This window comes from Amaranthus tricolor, chromosome 13, assembly GCF_026212465.1.
Source record: "Amaranthus tricolor cultivar Red isolate AtriRed21 chromosome 13, ASM2621246v1, whole genome shotgun sequence".
Lineage (NCBI taxonomy): Eukaryota > Viridiplantae > Streptophyta > Magnoliopsida > Caryophyllales > Amaranthaceae > Amaranthus > Amaranthus tricolor.
The window spans coordinates 3,821,425-3,841,558 of NC_080059.1; the positions used below are offsets into that span (position 1 = coordinate 3,821,425).

The window sequence follows — 20,134 nt, forward strand, 5'->3', positions numbered from 1 at the left end:
ATTTCAATTTTTAATAGCTCCCATCAATTTAATATTAAATAATTTATATTAAACATTCACAATTGCCATACCTTATCCCAAATTGAATTAACATCCTCCTATTACAATATATATACTCATCAAATTCTTCAAAATCAGAGAAGAAAGAAGTTGGATTTCATTTTCAATTGGCCAAAGTAGCAAAGAGATAGATATGATTAGCTTCAACAATGGCGGTGATATAAAGAACAAGCAAACAGAAGGTGCGGCATGGTTGCAGTTTGTGTTCGATGATGGAGGATGGAGAATTTAATGCTAGAAGGTTATTTGTTGCGTTGTATGAGAGAGAAACTGGAGAATCAAAAGCAAGGAAGCTTAAGGCCGGATAATAACAAATCTGGTTCTCCTCATAAGTGAGCTGTAACAATCTAAGGGTAATTGTTACTCTACTATAAAGGAATCGGTTAACAATACTACAAACCAACAAACTTTAATGGATTGTCTTAAGCGAATCCATTTTCAACTCTTTAATTTTCTATACCAAACACCTCCTAAAAGAGTTTTATGGGATAAAATAAATAAGTAGTAAGTGGTAATACGATGAATATATATATATAGAGAAAATTATTTAAAACTACCTTTTCTATACCCTTCTTTGCAAAAAACTACCTTTTGTAAATTTTTTTGCAAAGAACTACCTTATTTAAAGTATTTTTTGCAAAAGACTACCTATTAACGGTTTCTTAGTGTTTGACCGTTGAAACTGACGTTGACCATCACGTGCAAGTCACGTGATGTATTAAATTTTTGTTTTTTTTAAAAAAGTAACAATAATAATAATAATAATAATAATAATAATAATAATAATAAAAATAAAATTTAAAAATAAAAAATAAAAAGAAAAATAAAAAAAAAAATAATATTAATAAAAGTAAAAATAATATAAATAATAATAATAATAATAATAATAATAATAATAATAATAATAATAATAAAAATAAATAATAATAATAATAATAATAATAATAATAATATTCTTATTATTGTTGTTGTTATTATTATTATTATTATTATTATTATCATTATTATTATCATTATTATTTTATTTTAATTAATTTTTTTTTATTATTTTTTTTTATTTTTATTTTATTTTATTTTTATTATTATTTTTTTATTTTTATTATTATTTTATTTTTATTTTTATTTTTATTTTTATTTTTATTTTTAATTTTTTTATTATGATTTTTATTATTATTATTATTATTATTATTATTATTATTATTATTATTATTTATTTTTATTATTTTTATTATTATTATTATTGTTACTTTTTAAAAAAAAAAAATTTTAATACATCACGTGACTTGCACGTGATGGTCAACGTCAGTTTCAACGGTCAAACACTAAGAAACCGTTAATAGGTAGTCTTTTGCAAAGAATACTTTAAATAAGGTAGTTTTTTGCAAAAAAATTTTACAAAAGGTAGTTTTTTGCAAAGAAGGGTATAGAAAAGATAGTTTTAAATAATTTTTCATATATATATATATATATATATCGAGGTTTAAGAAGTGTGAAATGGGATGAAAGTAGTTAATATTTACTCGTTACATGATCTGATGACAGGTTGTAGGCTGCACCAATGGTTAGACTTGAGTCTATACAATTAGCTCTTGTGGGATTAGTTTGTTGACTTTCTTTTTACTGCTTCATCATTATCATCAATCCAGTATTTCCTCAAAGACAGGGTTTGGGTGTAAGAAGATAACGGATAATCCATACCCGTACTCAGTGCCATTAAATTAGTATTGAAGAAAAATATTGTATTTTTTAAATTACTGTTTAAAAATAGAATTGATATAGAATAAACGAGGCAAATTAAAATAACAAATATTGTTAAATATATGGTACGAAAGGAGTTTACTTTATACTACCATGTCTTTTTGGGCTAACATAAAAAGGAAAATGAAGTATTAAAGAAAAATTGAAATATTTGGTAATTGACATGAAAATAAAAAAATTTATAACTATTATACTAAAATAAAAATGTTAAAAGAAAATAAAATAGTTAACCAACAAAGGGACTTGTAGCTACATGGAATGGGTCGGGTCAAAACCCAAAACATATGTGTTTTTCGGTTGATTGCAGCTGCAACCTGCAAAAAAGTGAAAATTTAAAATGTATAAGACAATTTATCAAAAAAACAAACAAAATAGTATAAGTTTCAAATTTATTCCAAAAGTAAGCGTGAAATTCCCAAACTTGAAGTTTGGGGCTGTTCGAACAGGTCAAAAAAGACAATCTGTTCGCAGTTGGTAACTGTGAACAAGTGTTTGACCTGTTTTTGTGGAGCATGTTGTTCGCAGTTATTTCTAACTGTGAACAGGTCAAACTGCGAACAACTATTTTGTCTTTTTTGACCTGTTCACAGTACTAATTGCGAACAGCCCCAAACTTCAGATTTGGGAATTTGACGCTTACTTTTGGATTAAAGATGAAACTTATACTATTTCGTTTATTTTTTTGATAAATTGTCTTATACATTTCAAATTTTCCAAAAAAGTGGGGTCAAGTTATTTTTATTTTTTGTAAAATTTGCTTTAGAACATCGCAATAAGAGCTAATAATTCATATTCAATAATTGTGCTTTGTAAATCACTATTAAAAGGCAAAAATTATAATAATAAAATAAAAAAAAATCAAAAAAAGTAAATTAAAATAACATAACTCTTATCCTATCAAATCCTACTACATAAGAGTAATTTGTTAACTTCAGAAATAACCGTTATTTACTAAGACTTCTTCCACTAAGAACGGAGGTATTCATCATAAGAACTTATGAGATACGTAAGCATTGTGTCAAATTTGTTGAGTGCAGCTTTTTATTCAAATCTATTATTTTAATTAATGAAAATTTGTAAAAAATACTCTTAACTATTGTTGATTGGTTAAAAAGATTCTTTTTACCCTTAAGTATTGGGATAGTTAATCTTGTATACCCCTAACTATTTCTAATTGACTCAAAATATCCAAAAAATAAATAATCGATTGAAAATATTGTGTATAATGTATAAGGTTAAACATCCCAATACTTGAGAGTATATAGAGTTATAAGATAGTTTTGAGTCAATCAACAATAGTTAATAGAACATTTTTTTTTTTTTTTTTTTTGTCTTAGGTTATAGTTTTAGGAGTACAACTTAAATAGATCCATGCTAAGAACCAGAAGAAATTAAGCAGGATGAGGAAGACCCAATTACAACATGGAATTCTAGATCCGTTTATCAGCCAAACCAGTCTACCCTACTAATAATACTACACAATCAATATCTATCCACAACAAAATTTTTAGAACAGGCTCTCAAATAATGAACCTCGCCTCGGCTACCCTTATATCAAGATGCTATTATACACTAAAATCTAAATAAAATCCAACAATTTTTCCCCTCCTATCAAATTCGTACACGTTTGAACTATGCGAAATGACTACTCGAATCGACCATTCTTTTGCAGTGTTGCTCTACTGTGAAAAAATCTACACTGAATTGCGCAACACGAACTCCTCAACTACTCCCACAAATGAAAAGCCTCTTCAAAGTGAAGGAAGATGTGAATAGCCTTCGTGGGTTAGATCGCAAGCTCTCGTAATTTCCATATATGATACAACTAACAAACCCTAGAAGAGGAACCGAGGAAAAGGACTAAATAAGGAATATCTCGAACCCTCTGGGGCCTTCAAAAGAGAAATGACCTACTCACCTTTTATATCGTCATCCTTCATTATAGCACTGGGTCCATCGTCAAAACCGGAACCCGGTGCTAGTTCATTAAGATCAAGAAATCCCCTTGTAGCTCGAATGGGATTTGGATCATCTTTGGGACTTTGGGACTTTCTCGGGGGTTCATTTTCGTCTTTCTCTACATTCATGGAAGTGAACTCACCAAAATCTCTTTGCTGTTGCTCTTCCACATTACCCATATCTTCAGCATCCCGACTTTCCATTGAGTACTCTGCATTATCCGTAGCCTTCAAATGGCTCTCATAAACAACACTTGCCTTCCCACGTTTCATGGATGTCTCCGTGTCAGAATCAGATTGCTCGTAATTCCGATAATCAATGCGGTTCCTCGTGGCCCGTTTGCTACGCCTCAAACCTGAGTCTAGGTCATCAACCGACCTAATTTTCGTTCCTCTCCGAGTCCGGCCCTCGAGTTTCTTAAACCTCCCTCCTCTTGGTTGGCCATTATCTCCACTGTCACTCGGTAAATCTTCTTCCGCCTCATCTTCGCCATTTTCTTCGCTCCAAGTGTATTCCTCATCTCCTTCACTTTCAGAGCTGCTTGTTAGTGTTTTCTTACGCTGCTGCATGTATTCATCATCATAAACAGCCTCTCCAACTATGTCATCATCGCTATTAAAGTATTCCTCCTCATTGTCTGAAACCACTTCAACAAAATCTTCGGCAGAATATCTCTGAGATCGTTGCCTGCGCCGGTTACTAAATATTAATAGTAATGAAGTTGTGAGATAGCCACTAATCGAAGCGAACAAAAAAAAAAAAAAGCTCAACTCTGAAGAATCTAACCTACGATCCAATGGTTCACGGCTGTCATCTACATCCATTTTATCATAATCAACTAGAGATGGGGCATGGAGAGAGGTGTGTGAAGGGCCATTCCATCTACCATTGGAAGACGGCTCAGATTTGTCGACTTCTCTTTTAGTTCCAGGCTCTGGTGATGGCTGTTTGCACCTGATTTCAGAGATGCAAAAGGTAATCAAAAAATCAAATCAGCATGTATTCAGCAAGCAATTTGACAACTCTAAATCAAGAAATTTTCGTACTTGGTAATCGTGATAGCCTCATTGATCGAACGATCGAAATCATCTGCATAACAAGTGCCATAAAATCACGAGTCATTAAGCATGACTCAACAACTAATTACATTGGGGGTGTTTAGCAGGCGGTTGACAGCTGGTAGCTAATAGCTGATTACAATGGTTGATTTGACTAACTTAGTTTGACTAGCTGATTTTGAACCCGCTGCTATGAGCAGCTTGTTCAAAAAGTGCTTATTCATAACAGGCTGTTTCAATTAGCTAGATTACCAAACATTAGCATTAGCTGGTTTGACCATCCAACCCTCTATTTGTATCAAAATAAGCTAAAAATTGTCCATTAAGCTATTTTGCCAAACACCCCATTATAATTGTATAAATGCATAGGTAGAATCTAAAAAGAGAGAATCTACAAGGTTTATGCTAGAGCCTAAAGAAGACAACAGTGACGCAAAATCCATCCTGCATGACTATCTTCTAGATGAATCGACTAGGTCTTTTAACACTTTACCTAATGAACTGATAAACAAGTAGATTAACAAAATTTTATATGGTAAAAAGATGTCCAGGACACAAGGTAGATGCAAAAGCATATAGAAGTGTGTTTGCACATTCTTACCAAATGTGTACGTAACAGATTTCCTTTCACGAAGGGAGCGGCCACCAGCAAGTCCATTCAAGGTGAAAAAATTATCCAGAAGAAGAGCTTGCCTTTGCTGCTTCCTCAGCATTTTTTCCTTCCTCTATTGAGATAGAAAGAACATCAAACCAAGCAACATAGCATAAGTATAACATGCTAATCTGAAGTCAAATTTCCCAATCATGAAAGTGGATACCAGGATCCCGTGTTAAGGGCAACTGTAAAGCCAAGCATCGGCAAGGAAGAAGCGTTTTTTTTTACCTTCTGAATTTTCTCAATCTCCGGGAGCACATCATTTTTAAGCTTCTTGGCAAGGGAAACTTCAGTTCTGTTCTTGCTAGAGAAAAGCTTCTCCTGCAAGCAGAAACATGGATTTATGCCAAAAGTAACCAGATGTGAGATTTTAGCTTGATATAAAATATTTTTGAGAAACAAATACAGCAATGACGGGAAAAAAGGTTACTTCAAAGACTTACAGAAACCTCCAAGAATTCATCCAGATTAGTTGCCACCGTTTCCCACTCATAAGTTGTGCTAGGAAGTACATGAGAACCTTTGGTCTTTCCCTTCTTCCCCTCAACCTTCTCAACTTTCCTGGTCTCTCGATATAGCCTATGGCCCACTGATTCGTCATCTTCGTACCTACAGAGGGAAACCAACATTACCTTCTCTAAACTTGGCACAAAATTGACTTCGAAAATCTCCAGTTTACAGCATCAGAAACAGCTAAAAACTAGGAAAAAAAAAAGCAATTGTAATACCAATAAGAAACTCCATGTGAATCACCCCCAATCCTTTCTTTTCGAAATGCAAAACGGTGAGCACCGTGTTTGAGCGAATTCTCAATATAACTCCTGATATCGTCTTGCTGCAAATAACAGCATAAAAAAACAAAAACCACAAACTAAAAGTATCATGGGAGTGGACTTTGTACTAAAAAGCAGAAGGCATCTGAAGACAAATTGAAAATTAATCACATGTTTCAATGAATTTAACAGACATAGCGCTCTGGAAAAGTAGAATACTGATAATAGATCACAAGAGTCACACCAAGGACTCTGACAAACTATTCAAGACTATTGTATCAAGACTAACAATTACTTAATTGTAATAAACAGAATTTTGATAGTAGAACTTAATTCAGCATTATCATATGCTTCCTGCGAGGGGGGCGGGGGGTGTTAGTCATTTGGTATCGGATAATAATAAATTAAAGTAAAGTGGTTCATTAGATCATGTGCACTTCTTAATTACTAGCCTCTAGGTGGGAGCATAGTTACCAAAAATCAGAAACTTTAACATTTCCAAACGTACATACTTCAAATGATTTTTTTCAAGTCCAAAAACATAAAATAATTATTAATACTAAAGCCCTTCTTTTTCTTTTCCTTTTTTCCTTATCTTAACATTATAGTCATTTTCTTTTCTTACCTTTATTACTCTTTTTAATTTTTGTTGTAAAATAAAAATTGCACCTACGTTTCATACGTTTCCGAAACTCTAAAATTAACATTTTTCTTTTTCCTTTCATTTTCGTGTCTCGTAGTAGATCAAATTTCGTTTCGGGTAACATTGGGTGGGAGCCACTTAATGGCATTGGTGTAATAGAATGTTGTTGTCGGTATACTTTAAATTAGTTCAGGACACAACCTTCAAGTTGATGAGCATGAATGCAGTTCCCCAAAACAAAATACCGTGTAAGTCACTTCTAACTAGACACATGATAAGGCATGCCCTTAGAAGATGGTAATACCTCAACACGAATGTCACAAAGGGCCTTCAGGATCACCACACGTATCCCTGGATCAAGTTTCTTGTATGTTTCAACCTCAGCCCTACAATTCAGCACAGCTAAGCAATCTCAAACAAACTACCAAACTTTAAAAGCAATCAAATAATCACTTACTCACCCATGATCAGCAACTATAGGCAACTCTCCTTCTGCAACCTGCGAAAGAAGCCAAAAATTCATATCAAGCTTAAGGCAATGTGATGTCACTAAATGCCAAAAAGTAAGAATCACAATTACCCAATGCCACCAGTCTCGCAACTTTCTACAAAGCACAGTCACCCAAGTGTCAGGTCCACAAGCCATTCGAATAACTGGGGGAATCGCCTAGCAACATCAAAAAATCATTTAACGAGTTAATGCACTGAAGAGAGCAAGTAGAACTAAGTACTAGAGAGCAGTTTAGATAATGGATTGAAGCCTTTATCTTTTCTTTTTGCATTATTTAAAATTTTTCTCTTTAATTCACAGAATAATTATCCGTGGACTTCAGGCAACGACTAGAAATAGAACCTAACGACCTAATAGAGTGAAAGATTCCTAATGTTTTGGTTTTAAATTATAACAAACTATAATAAACATCACAATAACAATGTCAAAGCTTTAATTCCAATAAAGGCATGGTTGGCTTCATGAAACCAAAAAAAATCAGTTGGCAGATCGTCAGTTAGAAAGATTATTTGACCCTATCGAATACTACTAATAATATAATATCTATTAATCTGAAACTAATAAAACAATCTCAATAATCCTCTATATGCATAATACTCATCCATTCATTCCTATATATTGTCATATAATTTGCAAATCTGAATTCTTCGCATCATACTTCAATATCTATTATTTGGGTTATGTGAGCATTACTTTTCCCTCTAATAAGCTCCTCAAAATTTCAGTCTTCTACTCTCCTAACCGATTCCGTTTATGTCGTCTTTGCACATGACCAAATCATGTGCACTTCTTATTTATTGGAAGTTACACGTGAAAGTTACAATAAAATGAATCATAGTGCCTACTCCAGCCGTCTTGCTCTTGCACAATAAGAATATTTCATGTAAACAAAACTATCCAGATCCTATCCTTAATTTAAAATATAGCATTTACAATTGCATGTTTCAGCAAAGCACCGACAATAAACCCATTTATAGTAAGTCCATTTACAACAACCCTTAAGCATAAAATATAAATTTTATTTTTCATCCCATCATGTAAATTTGATATTGCCAATCCAAGCTTCCCCCACTTGACATCCCGAAATCACCTTTCTTTATCATCTTCCAACAGTCCTGGAGATGGTAGATCAGTGTTGTTATACCTTACAAATTTTTACAAGTTATGAGCCTGATGAAAACCCCACTCACACTGGCAAACTCTATGCTAGGCTCGTAATTGATAAAAGTTAGCACAATAAATATGGTGGCATGATAGCTTGAATAAAACCATCAATCCCATGTTTCTCGTGAAGTTCCTTCTGAGCAAAGTATGGGAGGAAAGGATATATGCAGCCTCCCCCCAACAAAGCTATAGAGATGATTTTCAGCTCACCGTTTTAGATACAAAATGGCTGTCAGCTACACCACAACGAATACAAAGAATAGGCAGTTTAATGATCCATCTAATCGCCAAATGCCTAAATTTACAAAGATATCTTGCTGGTAAAAGAAACCTCACAACTCACAAACGATACTATTCACCAGCATGTCCAAGTCATTAGAACTTAAATGAATAAATGTGTAGTAAATATCAGTGATGGAACCACAATTATCCACAAAAAAGCACAAATTCTGAGCAAAGAAATTAAGATTGAATTCATGATCTTATCCTCCACATTATTGGAAAATTCAGAAACACAAATACTAGGTCACCCAATCATGTAGCTTAAAATTCATCTCCTTGTCTCTGCAAAAGAAGATTTTTACGCAAACAAACTTCGGACGCTCTAAAATATTATCCTGACGAAAATAAACTGGCAAAAAAGGAGTCCAGACTACAATTGCCTACTGCGAGTATAACTGAGACCTCAAAGCAGGCTTAATAGTCTGATAAAACATCAATATCTTCCACAAAGTTTACCAGACACATAAGCATGATCTGAGCAAGACTGTAACAACCTCCAGATAAGGGTAACCAAATGTTTTCACAGGGAAGATGATACTAGCTACCTAATTTAATAATTCAATAGGGCCTAACAGTTACTACAACAATAAAAAACAAAACACAAATTCTCAAATGAGACGGTCTCACGGTGAGACTATCTCTATTGAGCTGACCGAATAGACACTTACTGTTTGTGATCAATTAGAGAACTGGGCTAATTATATAGAAGCATCTTATGGTGAGACGGTCTCATGACTTGTTGAAAACACCAATAATTCACTAAGACAGATAGGAAAGGCCAAGAATCAGCCTTCTGTTACTATAATTTACACATTTGCCTTAACCCAATTCTCTTCCGGAAAGACACTAAATTCCCTATCAATGTATCAATGACCATACTCAATGCACAAAACGTACACATGCACTGTTCCAATCAGAAATGACAAAACTAGTAATCTAAAGAGAAAACTGAAAAAACAGGACTAAAATTAAAACACCAACCTTTAATAAAGGTATATGTACATCATTCAATGTACTATTGGGAGTGAGTAATGCAGACTCAAATTCCTCAGCACTGAACTCAGCTGTAATATTCAAAACTTCTCTAAAAACCTAAAACCCACAAACAAAAACACTTAAATTAATCTTAAAGCTCAACAATCAACAAGAACCAAATCAAACAAGATAAAAAAAAAAATTTACATGGAAGAAATTTAATATTGAAGCCAATTCCCACATTGACCTCAAGTTCCTCCGGGGTATTTGGTCTAAGGTAGGTGTATTAACCAATGGTGTGACAACCTTGCTAAATTTCACATTAGACTCTTCCTCCTCCTCCACCTCATCTTCGACCGCCTCGTCCGCCACCACCATTTTCACAACTTTCTCCTTCTTGGGCAGTCTCGGCCTCCGCTCAATAATTGGTGGGTCCACATATTTAGCGGGCCGGATAGTGCAAGCCCTGGTGGGCCTCTCTCTCCGGACTACAACATCCTTATTTTTAGTGGTAGTGTTACTCTCCTTCTTGCCATTTTTGTTATTGCTCTTACTACCCACAAATTGATCACTGCCCAACTCTTTATTGCTTTCCTCCTCTATGAGATTACTCTCTTTAGCTTCAGTTGCCATTTCAGTTTCTGGGTTATTGTTGGTTTCTGGTTTTGAAGTATCCCCATTGCTCTCAGGTTTACCAGAGGATCGATGGATCGGGACGGAAATGGCATCGTCCATTGCAGGATAATGAAAAAGGTGAGGATTTGGGCTAATCAAGGTGGGATTAGGCAAAAGATCATAGCTTTGCATTGACAAAAAGTAATGAAATTAAGCCCAAGTGAAAGTGAAAAAATCCCAGAAAACTTTGATAAGCATTCATCAAATTCACATACTAAAAATCTTCTATTTTTCTGCCTCTTTTTGGGTTACAAGAAACCCAAAAGGAGGAGAAAAAACAGGAATTTAGAAACCCAAATTTTTTGGGGGGGGGAGGGGGGCGCAGAAGAGTTTAATTTTTTTTTTTTTTTTTGGATAATTAATTGGAATTTTAATGATTTAGCTCAAATTAACCCCACTCCTTTCTAGGCTGGTTTTGGGTAGTAAAAATTTTTGGGATTTTGTAGGTTAGCTGAGTTTAATTGTTGTTATCTTGACTGAATTTTGGTGGTTTTTGTTTAGGAAGAAGGGTTTGGTTTTGGATACTAGGGCAACCGTGGCGAAAGTGAAATTAATTGCCTATTTGCCTTCAAAGACGATAAAGGAGAAATAGGAAAGGGAAAACTTAGAATGGTTTGGAGAGGGAGGGATACGTGAAAATCGAATTGGGTTATAATTCAATTCTTGAAAAAAAAAAAAAGAGTCTTTTTCTTTATTTTTTAGTACTACTAAAGTCCTAAATAAAGGGCATAATATACCTCAAAAAAAAAATTAAAGGGCATAATAACAAAATAAGTTTACTCTTCTAAATAGGGATTGATATTTATGGTCGGCTTTTTTACTATTCGTCATTTCTATTGAAATTTCAAATCGCTATTAACTTATTTCTTTTTACCTTTTTTTTTATATCTTTCTGAAATAAACTCCATCAACTCAATTTCAACATTGAAAAAATATAAAAGGTGAATTTAGCATTAAAAATATCGACTTAACTAATTTTATGCAAATTTAAAAAAAAATTTATATATTATGATTTTTTAAAAATAGGTTATAGCTTTAAGTACATATCTAATTCATAATTAATTATAGAAAATAATTTATAGAATTTCTAATTAATATTAGTATTTAAAATTAGTCGAATTTTAAATAAAAAAATTGAAAATTATTTTTTTGAATAAAGGCCAAGTCGCATAAAACGTGCGACTGTACCTAGGTGCAGTTGCACAAAATATGTGATTGTTCCTAGGCCAAGTGGCACAAAATGTATCTAGAATATTTACGAAAATTCATGTAGGTTGCACAAAAATTGTTGAAAAAGCGTTTAGTTTGATGAATTGAGAAAAATCAAAACTTATTTAGAGGAAGGAAAAAAATTATAAATTTATTAAAAAAAGATGATGACAAAAAATATGAGGACAAATAAGAAATGATCAAAAATAATCATTTATATCAAAATCTTAGAGATAAAAGTGGGCACAAATTACCAGCATAGAGTACACTAAAAAGAAATCAAATGTTAATTTTTTCAATGAAAGTTCAACTTTAAAACAGAATAGAACTTTTTTGGAGGATTGTCTATTTGTCTGTGTAGATTACGCCCCTTCAATTTAAATCAACCTTTTTTCAAAAGTTTCTTGTATAAATAATAGTTTTTTTATTGCATAATTTAACATTCAAAATATTGCAACTTAATTAACAATTTGATTAGTAAATCATTAATAATTTTTTAAAACTTATAATATATATATTTTATATATATAGGATCAAATAAGAAAGATTTTAAAATGAGAAGGGTAAAAGAATTTTTTTTGATTTTGTTTGGTTACTATATATACAAAAAAGATACTATGTTATAAATTAGGAAAATTTGCAAATAAACACCTTATAAAACCAGTTTTTTGTAAAAAAAAACACCTTTTAAAATTTTTTTTTGTAAAAAAACATCTTTTAAGAGACTTTTTATTAAAAAAAACACCTTAAATCAGCATCCGGTGACTTTTGTCAACTTTCAGGCGTTGACTATGCCATTTGAGTTCAAAAGTCAACGTTTGAAAGTTGACAAATGGCATAGTCAACGCCTGAAAGTTGACAAAAGTCACCGGAAACTGATTTAAGGTGTTTTTTTTAATAAAAAGTCTCTTAAAAGTTGTTTTTTACAAAAAAAAAATAAAAAAATTTAAGGTGTTTTTTTTACAAAAAAAACTGGTTTTATAAGGTGTTTCTTTGCAAATTATGAACATTTTAAAAATTATTTCATAGTTACTTTTCCGTGTAACATACTTACTTTTACAAGTATGTGTTTTTGGCTCAATCATGACCATTGATGTTTTTTTATTTTAGTGAAATCAAGGGTGTAGAGTCCTTTTTACCCTTTTTATTTTCAACCCTTTCTCAATAGATCCTTCCCTATATATATATATATATATGTATGTATGTATGTATGTATGTATGTATGTATGTATGTATGTATGTATGTATATATATATATATATATATATATATATATATATATATATATATATATATATATATATATATATATATAGAGTCTATTCCCAAAATATTGCAAAATAAAAAAATAATTCCCACTTTACATTATTTGGGAAAGTATTTCCCACAATACCGTCCACGTGGAAAATTAAATTTTTTTTATTTTTTTCCAGATAAAACCGCCATCTCAAGTGGCGGTTTGCCTTAACCACAAAAACGCCATCTGAAGTGGCGGTTTGGTCCAGGTAAACCGCCACTTCATGTGGCGGTTTGCTTGTGACTTTTTTTTTTTTTTTTCTTTCATTTTAAAATAGTGAACGCAACATGCATTAAACTAGTTCAATACCATCTATTCCATAATAATCAATTACGAACCAGATTGTTTTGAAAAAAATAATTATGAAACTAATGCAAAGATATATTACAATTATATCCACGATAAGATCAGCAACAAATTCAGAAGTAAGAAGGGGATGGTCGTCGCTGTAATGTACTGAGCAATCTTGATTATGACCCTTATATCGCACAATCTTAAATGATCCCGTTGCGGTCATAACAGCTCGCATCCTCCATTCACAACCTATATCCTCCGCATTAGTGCATTGGATAACGTACTTTGAAGGCACCGACTCAATTACACGGAAGTTTCTATTATTAGAAATCGCCCATGCTTTAACATTCTTCTTAAGGTGGTCTAAGGAGCTAAACTCTTGCCCTATCCTAAACTCTTGCACTTATGCTTTCATCATTCTTAATCGGGACTAACACATTTTTCCCAGTCACCGGATATTTCATCTCCAATTTTAACATAAAAGAGTTGCGATCACAACCAATTACATCATAGACTTTGCTAACAAACACCTCAAAAGTCGTATTTTGACGATGGATAAACATCACTGTATTTATTCCTCCATTATACCCAACATCGGATCCAGTATAACTTACTTCCCCACCCCAATACACTATAACGGGATAATGATCCATATTCTGCAAATACAAAGTAATAAACTTTCATTGAAGCATATCATCAAACATTTTATATGCATACAAACCAAATCCTAAAATTCAACTACAAATGTGTAAAATGTAAGCTTATATCATGAAAACAAGAGAATTTATTAAACAATCAATGTATTTATAACTTCAATTGAAAACAATAATGAACAAAATATTCAATTTGCAAATTGAAATAAATTAGGGTTATGTTATTACCTTAAATGATGATGAATATGAACAAGTAAAGAAGGAGAAGATGAGAATGTAGTTGATTAATTTAGTTAAATGAGAGGAATTGTGAATATGAAGTAAATGAGAATTGAAGACTTTTTTTTTTTTTAGATAACCGGCAGCAGCGAAGGGAAGGAAGCAAATTTTGTACAGGTATAAAACCGCCACTTCAAGTGGCGGTTTACCCAATTTTTTTTTTTTTTTTTAAAATAAAAAAATTACCAAATCGCCATTTCATCTGGCGATTTTCTTCAATTCCTTAAACAAAACCGCTACCTCAAGTAGCGGTTATATTAAAAATAAAAAATAAAAAAAAATTTTCAAAATAATCCTACGTGGACAGTAAAGTGGGAATTACTTTCCCATTTTAAGGAAAGAGGGAATTATTTTTTTATTTTGCAATATTGTGGGAATAGACTCATATATATATATATATATATATATATATATATATATATATGTATAGGGTCGCGTTCAGGTGCAAACTATGGTTCTATGCGAACCGTGAGAACCAAAAAATATGTTACCTTTTTACAGAAAACGTGCTACTTTTGCATAAAAACTGTGTTACTTTTGTTTTTAAAAAAATCTGGTACTTTTTACCAAATAACAGTAACTGTCAGAAAAAAAATACAAATCCAAAGTAACACGTTTTTCTGAAAAACTAACACCTTTTTATATAAAAAGTAACACCATTTTATGGTTCTTACAGTTCTCATATAAGGATGGTTTTCATTTGAACTTCTATATATATATATATATATAATCTGACAAATAAAAAAAATCTAAATTCACCAAACAAATTCATACCAAGTACATAATCTATTGTCATCAAATTTTATATGAGACGATTTCATGCAAGACATGATTCTAACCCTTAGGGGTGTTTAAAATCGGATATTGGATCGATCTAGATCCGAAAATTCAGTTTTTCAAATAGTGAAAATCACAATCCAAATTAAAATGAATATCCTTTTTTTCGGATAAGATTTCGGATATCTAATTTTATTTTTTGGCTTTTTAAAAAGTATTTTTGCTATTTTACAATAAAAAATTTAAGCTCATTACTGTTTCTTTCTTTAATCAAACTTATTTTTTATAGTTTGAAAAATAAATTATTTTGGGAATATGGTGGACGTATAAAAGTCTAATTTAATTAACAATGAATTAGTTATTCAATTTAGTTGTAGTTAAGAATCCTGAATATTAGTACATTAACAATATAAAAAAAATTTTAATAAAAAATATATATATTTTAGTATCGGATAATTAGAATCAAAAATTTTTAAACACCACAGTAGCCTTTAATGATGTTTTCATTCATTTTATTTTGCTAGGAAATGTCCTTACCACTTAATTTAATCCAATGGTTCAATATTTCTTGATCTTTATGGAAAGTTAATTTGTTCCAAATTTCCATCATTTTTAAATTTTGTGTTCCAAATTGAATAAATGAAGAAAATCAACAAGGCAATTCGTCACCTTCTCTGCCGCTGATTCCAAATTATCAATCAAATAGAGTAATTTGAAGTAAGTGTTGCTTAATCTGGATTCTCAACTTATCTTATCTCTATTCAAGTTTGAATCTCTTCCATTTGTTCTATTTCGCTTATTTCTCGGGGAATTATGCACTTTTTATCATTTCTTTTTGATTTATTTTTGTAGAATTTGTCAACTTTTTAGGGTTTTTATTTGTGTGAAATGCGTCATGTATTTGATGAACTAATATTTTTTAGTGATCTAGATAGAGATTTCATCATGTGATATGATTAATGTAGTTTTAGGTGTTGATTTATTAATGAAATTAGGTCACGATTGCAAATTAGGTTAAACTCTGGGTATTTTATCTAATTACTTTCATTTGAGCTTTTGCTACTTTATAAACAGCGCATACATCTTGGTTAATGCTGTAAGAGATAGAATTAGTGCAATAGTTCGGTGTATGAACCGGAGTTAACCCTAAGTGGCCTAAGATTCGTTTTTAATCGTGGGCTAGCCATTGCCTTTAGCTTTAAAAGTACAAATTTAGATTGAGCTTTTCACTTGGGAGGTTTATTATTCAATTTTTTTAATCACAGGGTTGGCTGAGGGAAGGGAGGATTAGGTGAGAATCAAACCAATACCTTTAACAGGGAAAGTCATACTCATTTCAATTGATACAAGACTCAATTCTTGGTATTCATTGTGATTAAGCTTATGAGTTTGTAATTTGCATCTCAACATTGTAGTGAAAATATAATCTTGTCTTGAATCTATGCGTCACAAGTGATCATTCGACAAAATTAATTTAGCAATGCAGCAAAACCTGATAGATGTTGAGAACATTCTATTTCTTGAGCACAAAAAGCATTTTATCATTCGGAAAGAGTGCTGAGATTTTAGATAAGTTTACAAAACCCTGCATCCTTGGAACTCACGGGACAAAAGTATATAGGAAGAGCTTGACTTGTCAGAAATGTTTATGTTTTGTCTGTGTATTACTCGAGGAGATGTTTTATGTTATCCGGTTTTGTTTGAGCAAATGTCTTCACTGAGAATCTCAAATGTTCAATCAAAAATGCTGTTTTTATCTTGTAGGCATAAGCAAAACATACTTAAGGCCACTGCTCTACTTTTATCTTGTACTTCATGTTCAAATTGGATTGTACTTTTTCTGAATCATATACTCTAGTACTGAAGTTGTATACTCTAGTACTGAAGTTATTAATTTAAAATATCATTGTACACAAAGCAAACAAGGTCTCGAAAATTTTTCTTCCCCCCGGGAAAAATATCCTAGTTTTAGATAGATTGAACCACCAATGGAAGGTTGTAAACTTTGTATACACGAGGTGAAGGGTGGCTTAATCAAAACCAACGACAAGCTTCACCTGAAGTATGTCAATATCCTTGATCTTCTCAAGAAAGAATTTTAACTGAAATGATAAATCACTTCAGTAAAGTAACAAATATAGTAAACATGATTCATCTAAGACAAACTATCTTTAAGAATACACAATCTTCTTAATACAACATTCTTATAAAATGCCCTTGTTCTAAACAACAATGTAAGAGCAACGAAAAAACCCAACAGGCAGACAGATGCTAATATCAAGAAGGATAACATGAAACAGTGAGTAGCAGGATTTATCTTCTCCTGCTTCTTTATCATACAGATAACCAATCACCCAAACTGAGAGAAAGTAAGCTCCCATAGGGGTTGCTATACCAATGGTATTAAAGATAGTACCCATATGCTGGACACCAAATATCTCTGCAGTAATAGTAGGCATGAGACTCCACTGAGCACCAAAACATATCCCAATTAGGATTGTTCCTGTATACAAATTCCTTGAGAAACCCAAAGAAATAATCACATGCCCCGCCATCGTGGTTGCTAGAAAGATTGCAATCATTAGCGGTCTTGCCAAACCTTTATGTTGCAATAATATATCCGATACGTATCCTGCTCTAAAGCGACCTAAGAAATTCCATATTGACCATAGAGAAATCAAGGTGTTGATATTCACCATTTCATAACCCAGTGATTGCCCAAGCTGGCTGATATTGTTTATTCTAGCAAGCCCTGAATCCATTCCGCATGACATGGAAACAAACAACAACCGAAAGTTCAAGCTCCGCATGGCCTGTAAAATATCCATGCTTTCCTCAGCTGGTTCAATGTCGGTGTGAAAACTAGGTAATTCTTCATACTCCTCATTCTTTTCATCCACAAACTTCTCACAATCTTTTAAGTAAATATTATTGGTTGGTGATTCTCTTTCGACTGGCAGTGATTTAGAATCTTCCTCACTGACAGCTTCTAGCGCAATTTTTGGAGGTGAAAGCAGTATCAAAAGCACTATCTGTACTGTAACACGGTGGGCTAATTGTGGGAACTCAACGACATTCTCCAATATGATGATTATAATAAGAAATATAGCTAATACCAAACCAACTAAGGAGAAACGAGTCAGGTACCGGTTGTCAACAGATGATTTACTTGCTGGGTAGATTTTTACAAACACATCAGAGCAAGAGCTACTATAGTGGGCAACAAAGCAAGCATTAGGATGAAGTTGCTCTGGTTATCACTGAAAAATGCTTGATAAACTTGGATAAAGATTGCTCCTGTGAGTCCAAGAATACCCTGCTTATATATAAAGGAAAAATAACTGCAATTCTTGAAAGTGGAAGAAAAGAGTAGTCATAACTCAAGTACGCATAATTGATGACAAATAAATGCTTTTAGGAAAAAGTTAGACTCCTTTCATCTTAGTATAAGTGTCTTTTGGCTTTTGCTAATTATCCTTGTAGCTCCTTTTCTGGACTAATAATTTACCAAATACATGATTCTTTTCAACTTTTTCCATCAAATCAATAACCTTACATTGCTTTGATGTCACTAATTGCCTTCCGTGATCCCTCAGAAAAATTTGAAAAATTATAGGAGTATATAATTACTTCCATTTCCCTTTTTTTTCTTTTCTTTCCCTTTGACCCTTTGATTTTGTCTCTTCACGAGCTAAAACATTAAAAACGGTCCGTGAAGGCCAAAAGGGTAGGTCTCTGAAGGGAGTCTAGTTGTTTAAAATACATTAGTATGGTGATGAACTAAGGTCATTCTTCTCCTATACCCCGGTGAGTTTTTTACTGGCCCCTGTCAGTGAGATATGCAACATATATGCAGATGCCTACAGGTCAATTTATTAAAATTTTTGATGCATATGAATTATATGAAGAGCCTAGCAAACCTGACAGCAATCAAAAAATTTGAAAACAACAATATAAATACCAAGTTACCTTCATGATGCCCACAATAGTCCCACTAGAACCAGCAAAATTTAGCATACTGGTGACAACATTGGCAGTACTGAGAAAAGTTGGACCTTGGGAAGCTAGGAACATGAAAAGGCACATAAGGGGTAAAGGAGGCTGAGGGATGAGTCCAACAACTGCAAGCCATATAAAGAAGTAACCCAGGAAGCATTGGATGGCCCCTGTGAAGAGTACCACCCAGGGCCCGTGGATGCAGTTACAGCGATGAGTTCCATAAGAGGCAGCAGTAGCACTATACAGGTGGCCAGCAAAGACGCCAACATTACCACCGATATCTTTGACAACTGAAAGAGTATCTAGTGTGGACTGGTCGTAGGATTGGGAGGATCTGATAATAGGTGAATAAACACCAAAGACATATATTTCCCCCACGGTGGCTTGTATCCATATGCTTGCGACTGTTGCTACCCATCTATTGTTATTGCTTATACACATTCTTATTGTTCATGATTTCTTTCTTTTAGATTCCTGGGATGTTTTACTGTTTTTCAGAGTGTTTTGTGGTTTTGTCTTTGCTTCCTCTCTATTTTATACTTGGGTTTCTCAAACAAGTATAATACACATACTTGGGTTTGTTCAATTCTCGTTATATACTTAAATAAAACTTCACTTAGCTGTGTAATCGAAGGAGATGTGGAGAAAATCTCTCTTTTCACATCATTGAACCAAACAAATGCCTTCTGCATTCCATGATTGTAATATTATATTATATATTAGCAATTACAGGACCAACGTGAAGCATTTACTAACATTTAATTACTGTATATTGAAATTCTCTTAAAAGTGCAAGGATTTTAGGAGCTTGTTGACTTTTTTCACACGGGAACAAATAACAAACGTAAAACGTTTGAGAATAATGTTGAGAATTTACTGCTCATTTTATTGTTGGTAATTAGAAATTTTATTGTTGGTAATTAGAATGATTTGTAGTTTAAGTTTTTATGATATATATATATATATATATATATATATATATATATATATATATATATTGTTATTTTCATGATAATAAAATTTTGACCATAAAAAAATTATTTACAATTTCAATAACATGTAATAACACCTTTTTAAATGGTAATGTATTTGAATGAATATTGTGAAAAATGT

At 32.4% G+C, this 20,134-nt stretch overlaps 1 protein-coding gene and 1 pseudogene across 2 annotated transcripts; both read right to left on the bottom strand.

Moving 5' to 3' along the window:
• Positions 1-3,216: 3,216 nt before the first annotated feature.
• On the bottom strand, positions 3,217-11,136 carry LOC130797885 (DDT domain-containing protein DDR4-like). 2 transcript variants are annotated; one of them, XM_057660670.1, is made up of 12 exons: positions 10,046-11,136; positions 9,845-9,955; positions 7,487-7,573; positions 7,368-7,405; positions 7,211-7,292; positions 6,219-6,325; positions 5,934-6,099; positions 5,719-5,811; positions 5,437-5,560; positions 4,824-4,866; positions 4,564-4,731; positions 3,217-4,476 (listed from the first exon to the last, which is right to left on the bottom strand). In XM_057660670.1, the coding sequence occupies exons 1-12, from the start codon at positions 10,643-10,645 to the stop codon at positions 3,729-3,731; spliced, it is 2,367 nt and encodes a 788-aa protein (XP_057516653.1). In that variant the 5' UTR covers positions 10,646-11,136; the 3' UTR covers positions 3,217-3,728. The 2 variants fall into 2 exon arrangements, with proteins under 2 accessions (XP_057516653.1, XP_057516654.1); XM_057660671.1 differs by having other exon boundaries at positions 3,217-4,464; positions 10,046-11,135.
• A 6,041-nt stretch (positions 11,137-17,177) lies between these two features.
• On the bottom strand, positions 17,178-19,563 carry LOC130798733 (uncharacterized; annotated as a pseudogene).
• Between the last annotated feature and the right edge of the window lie 571 nt (positions 19,564-20,134).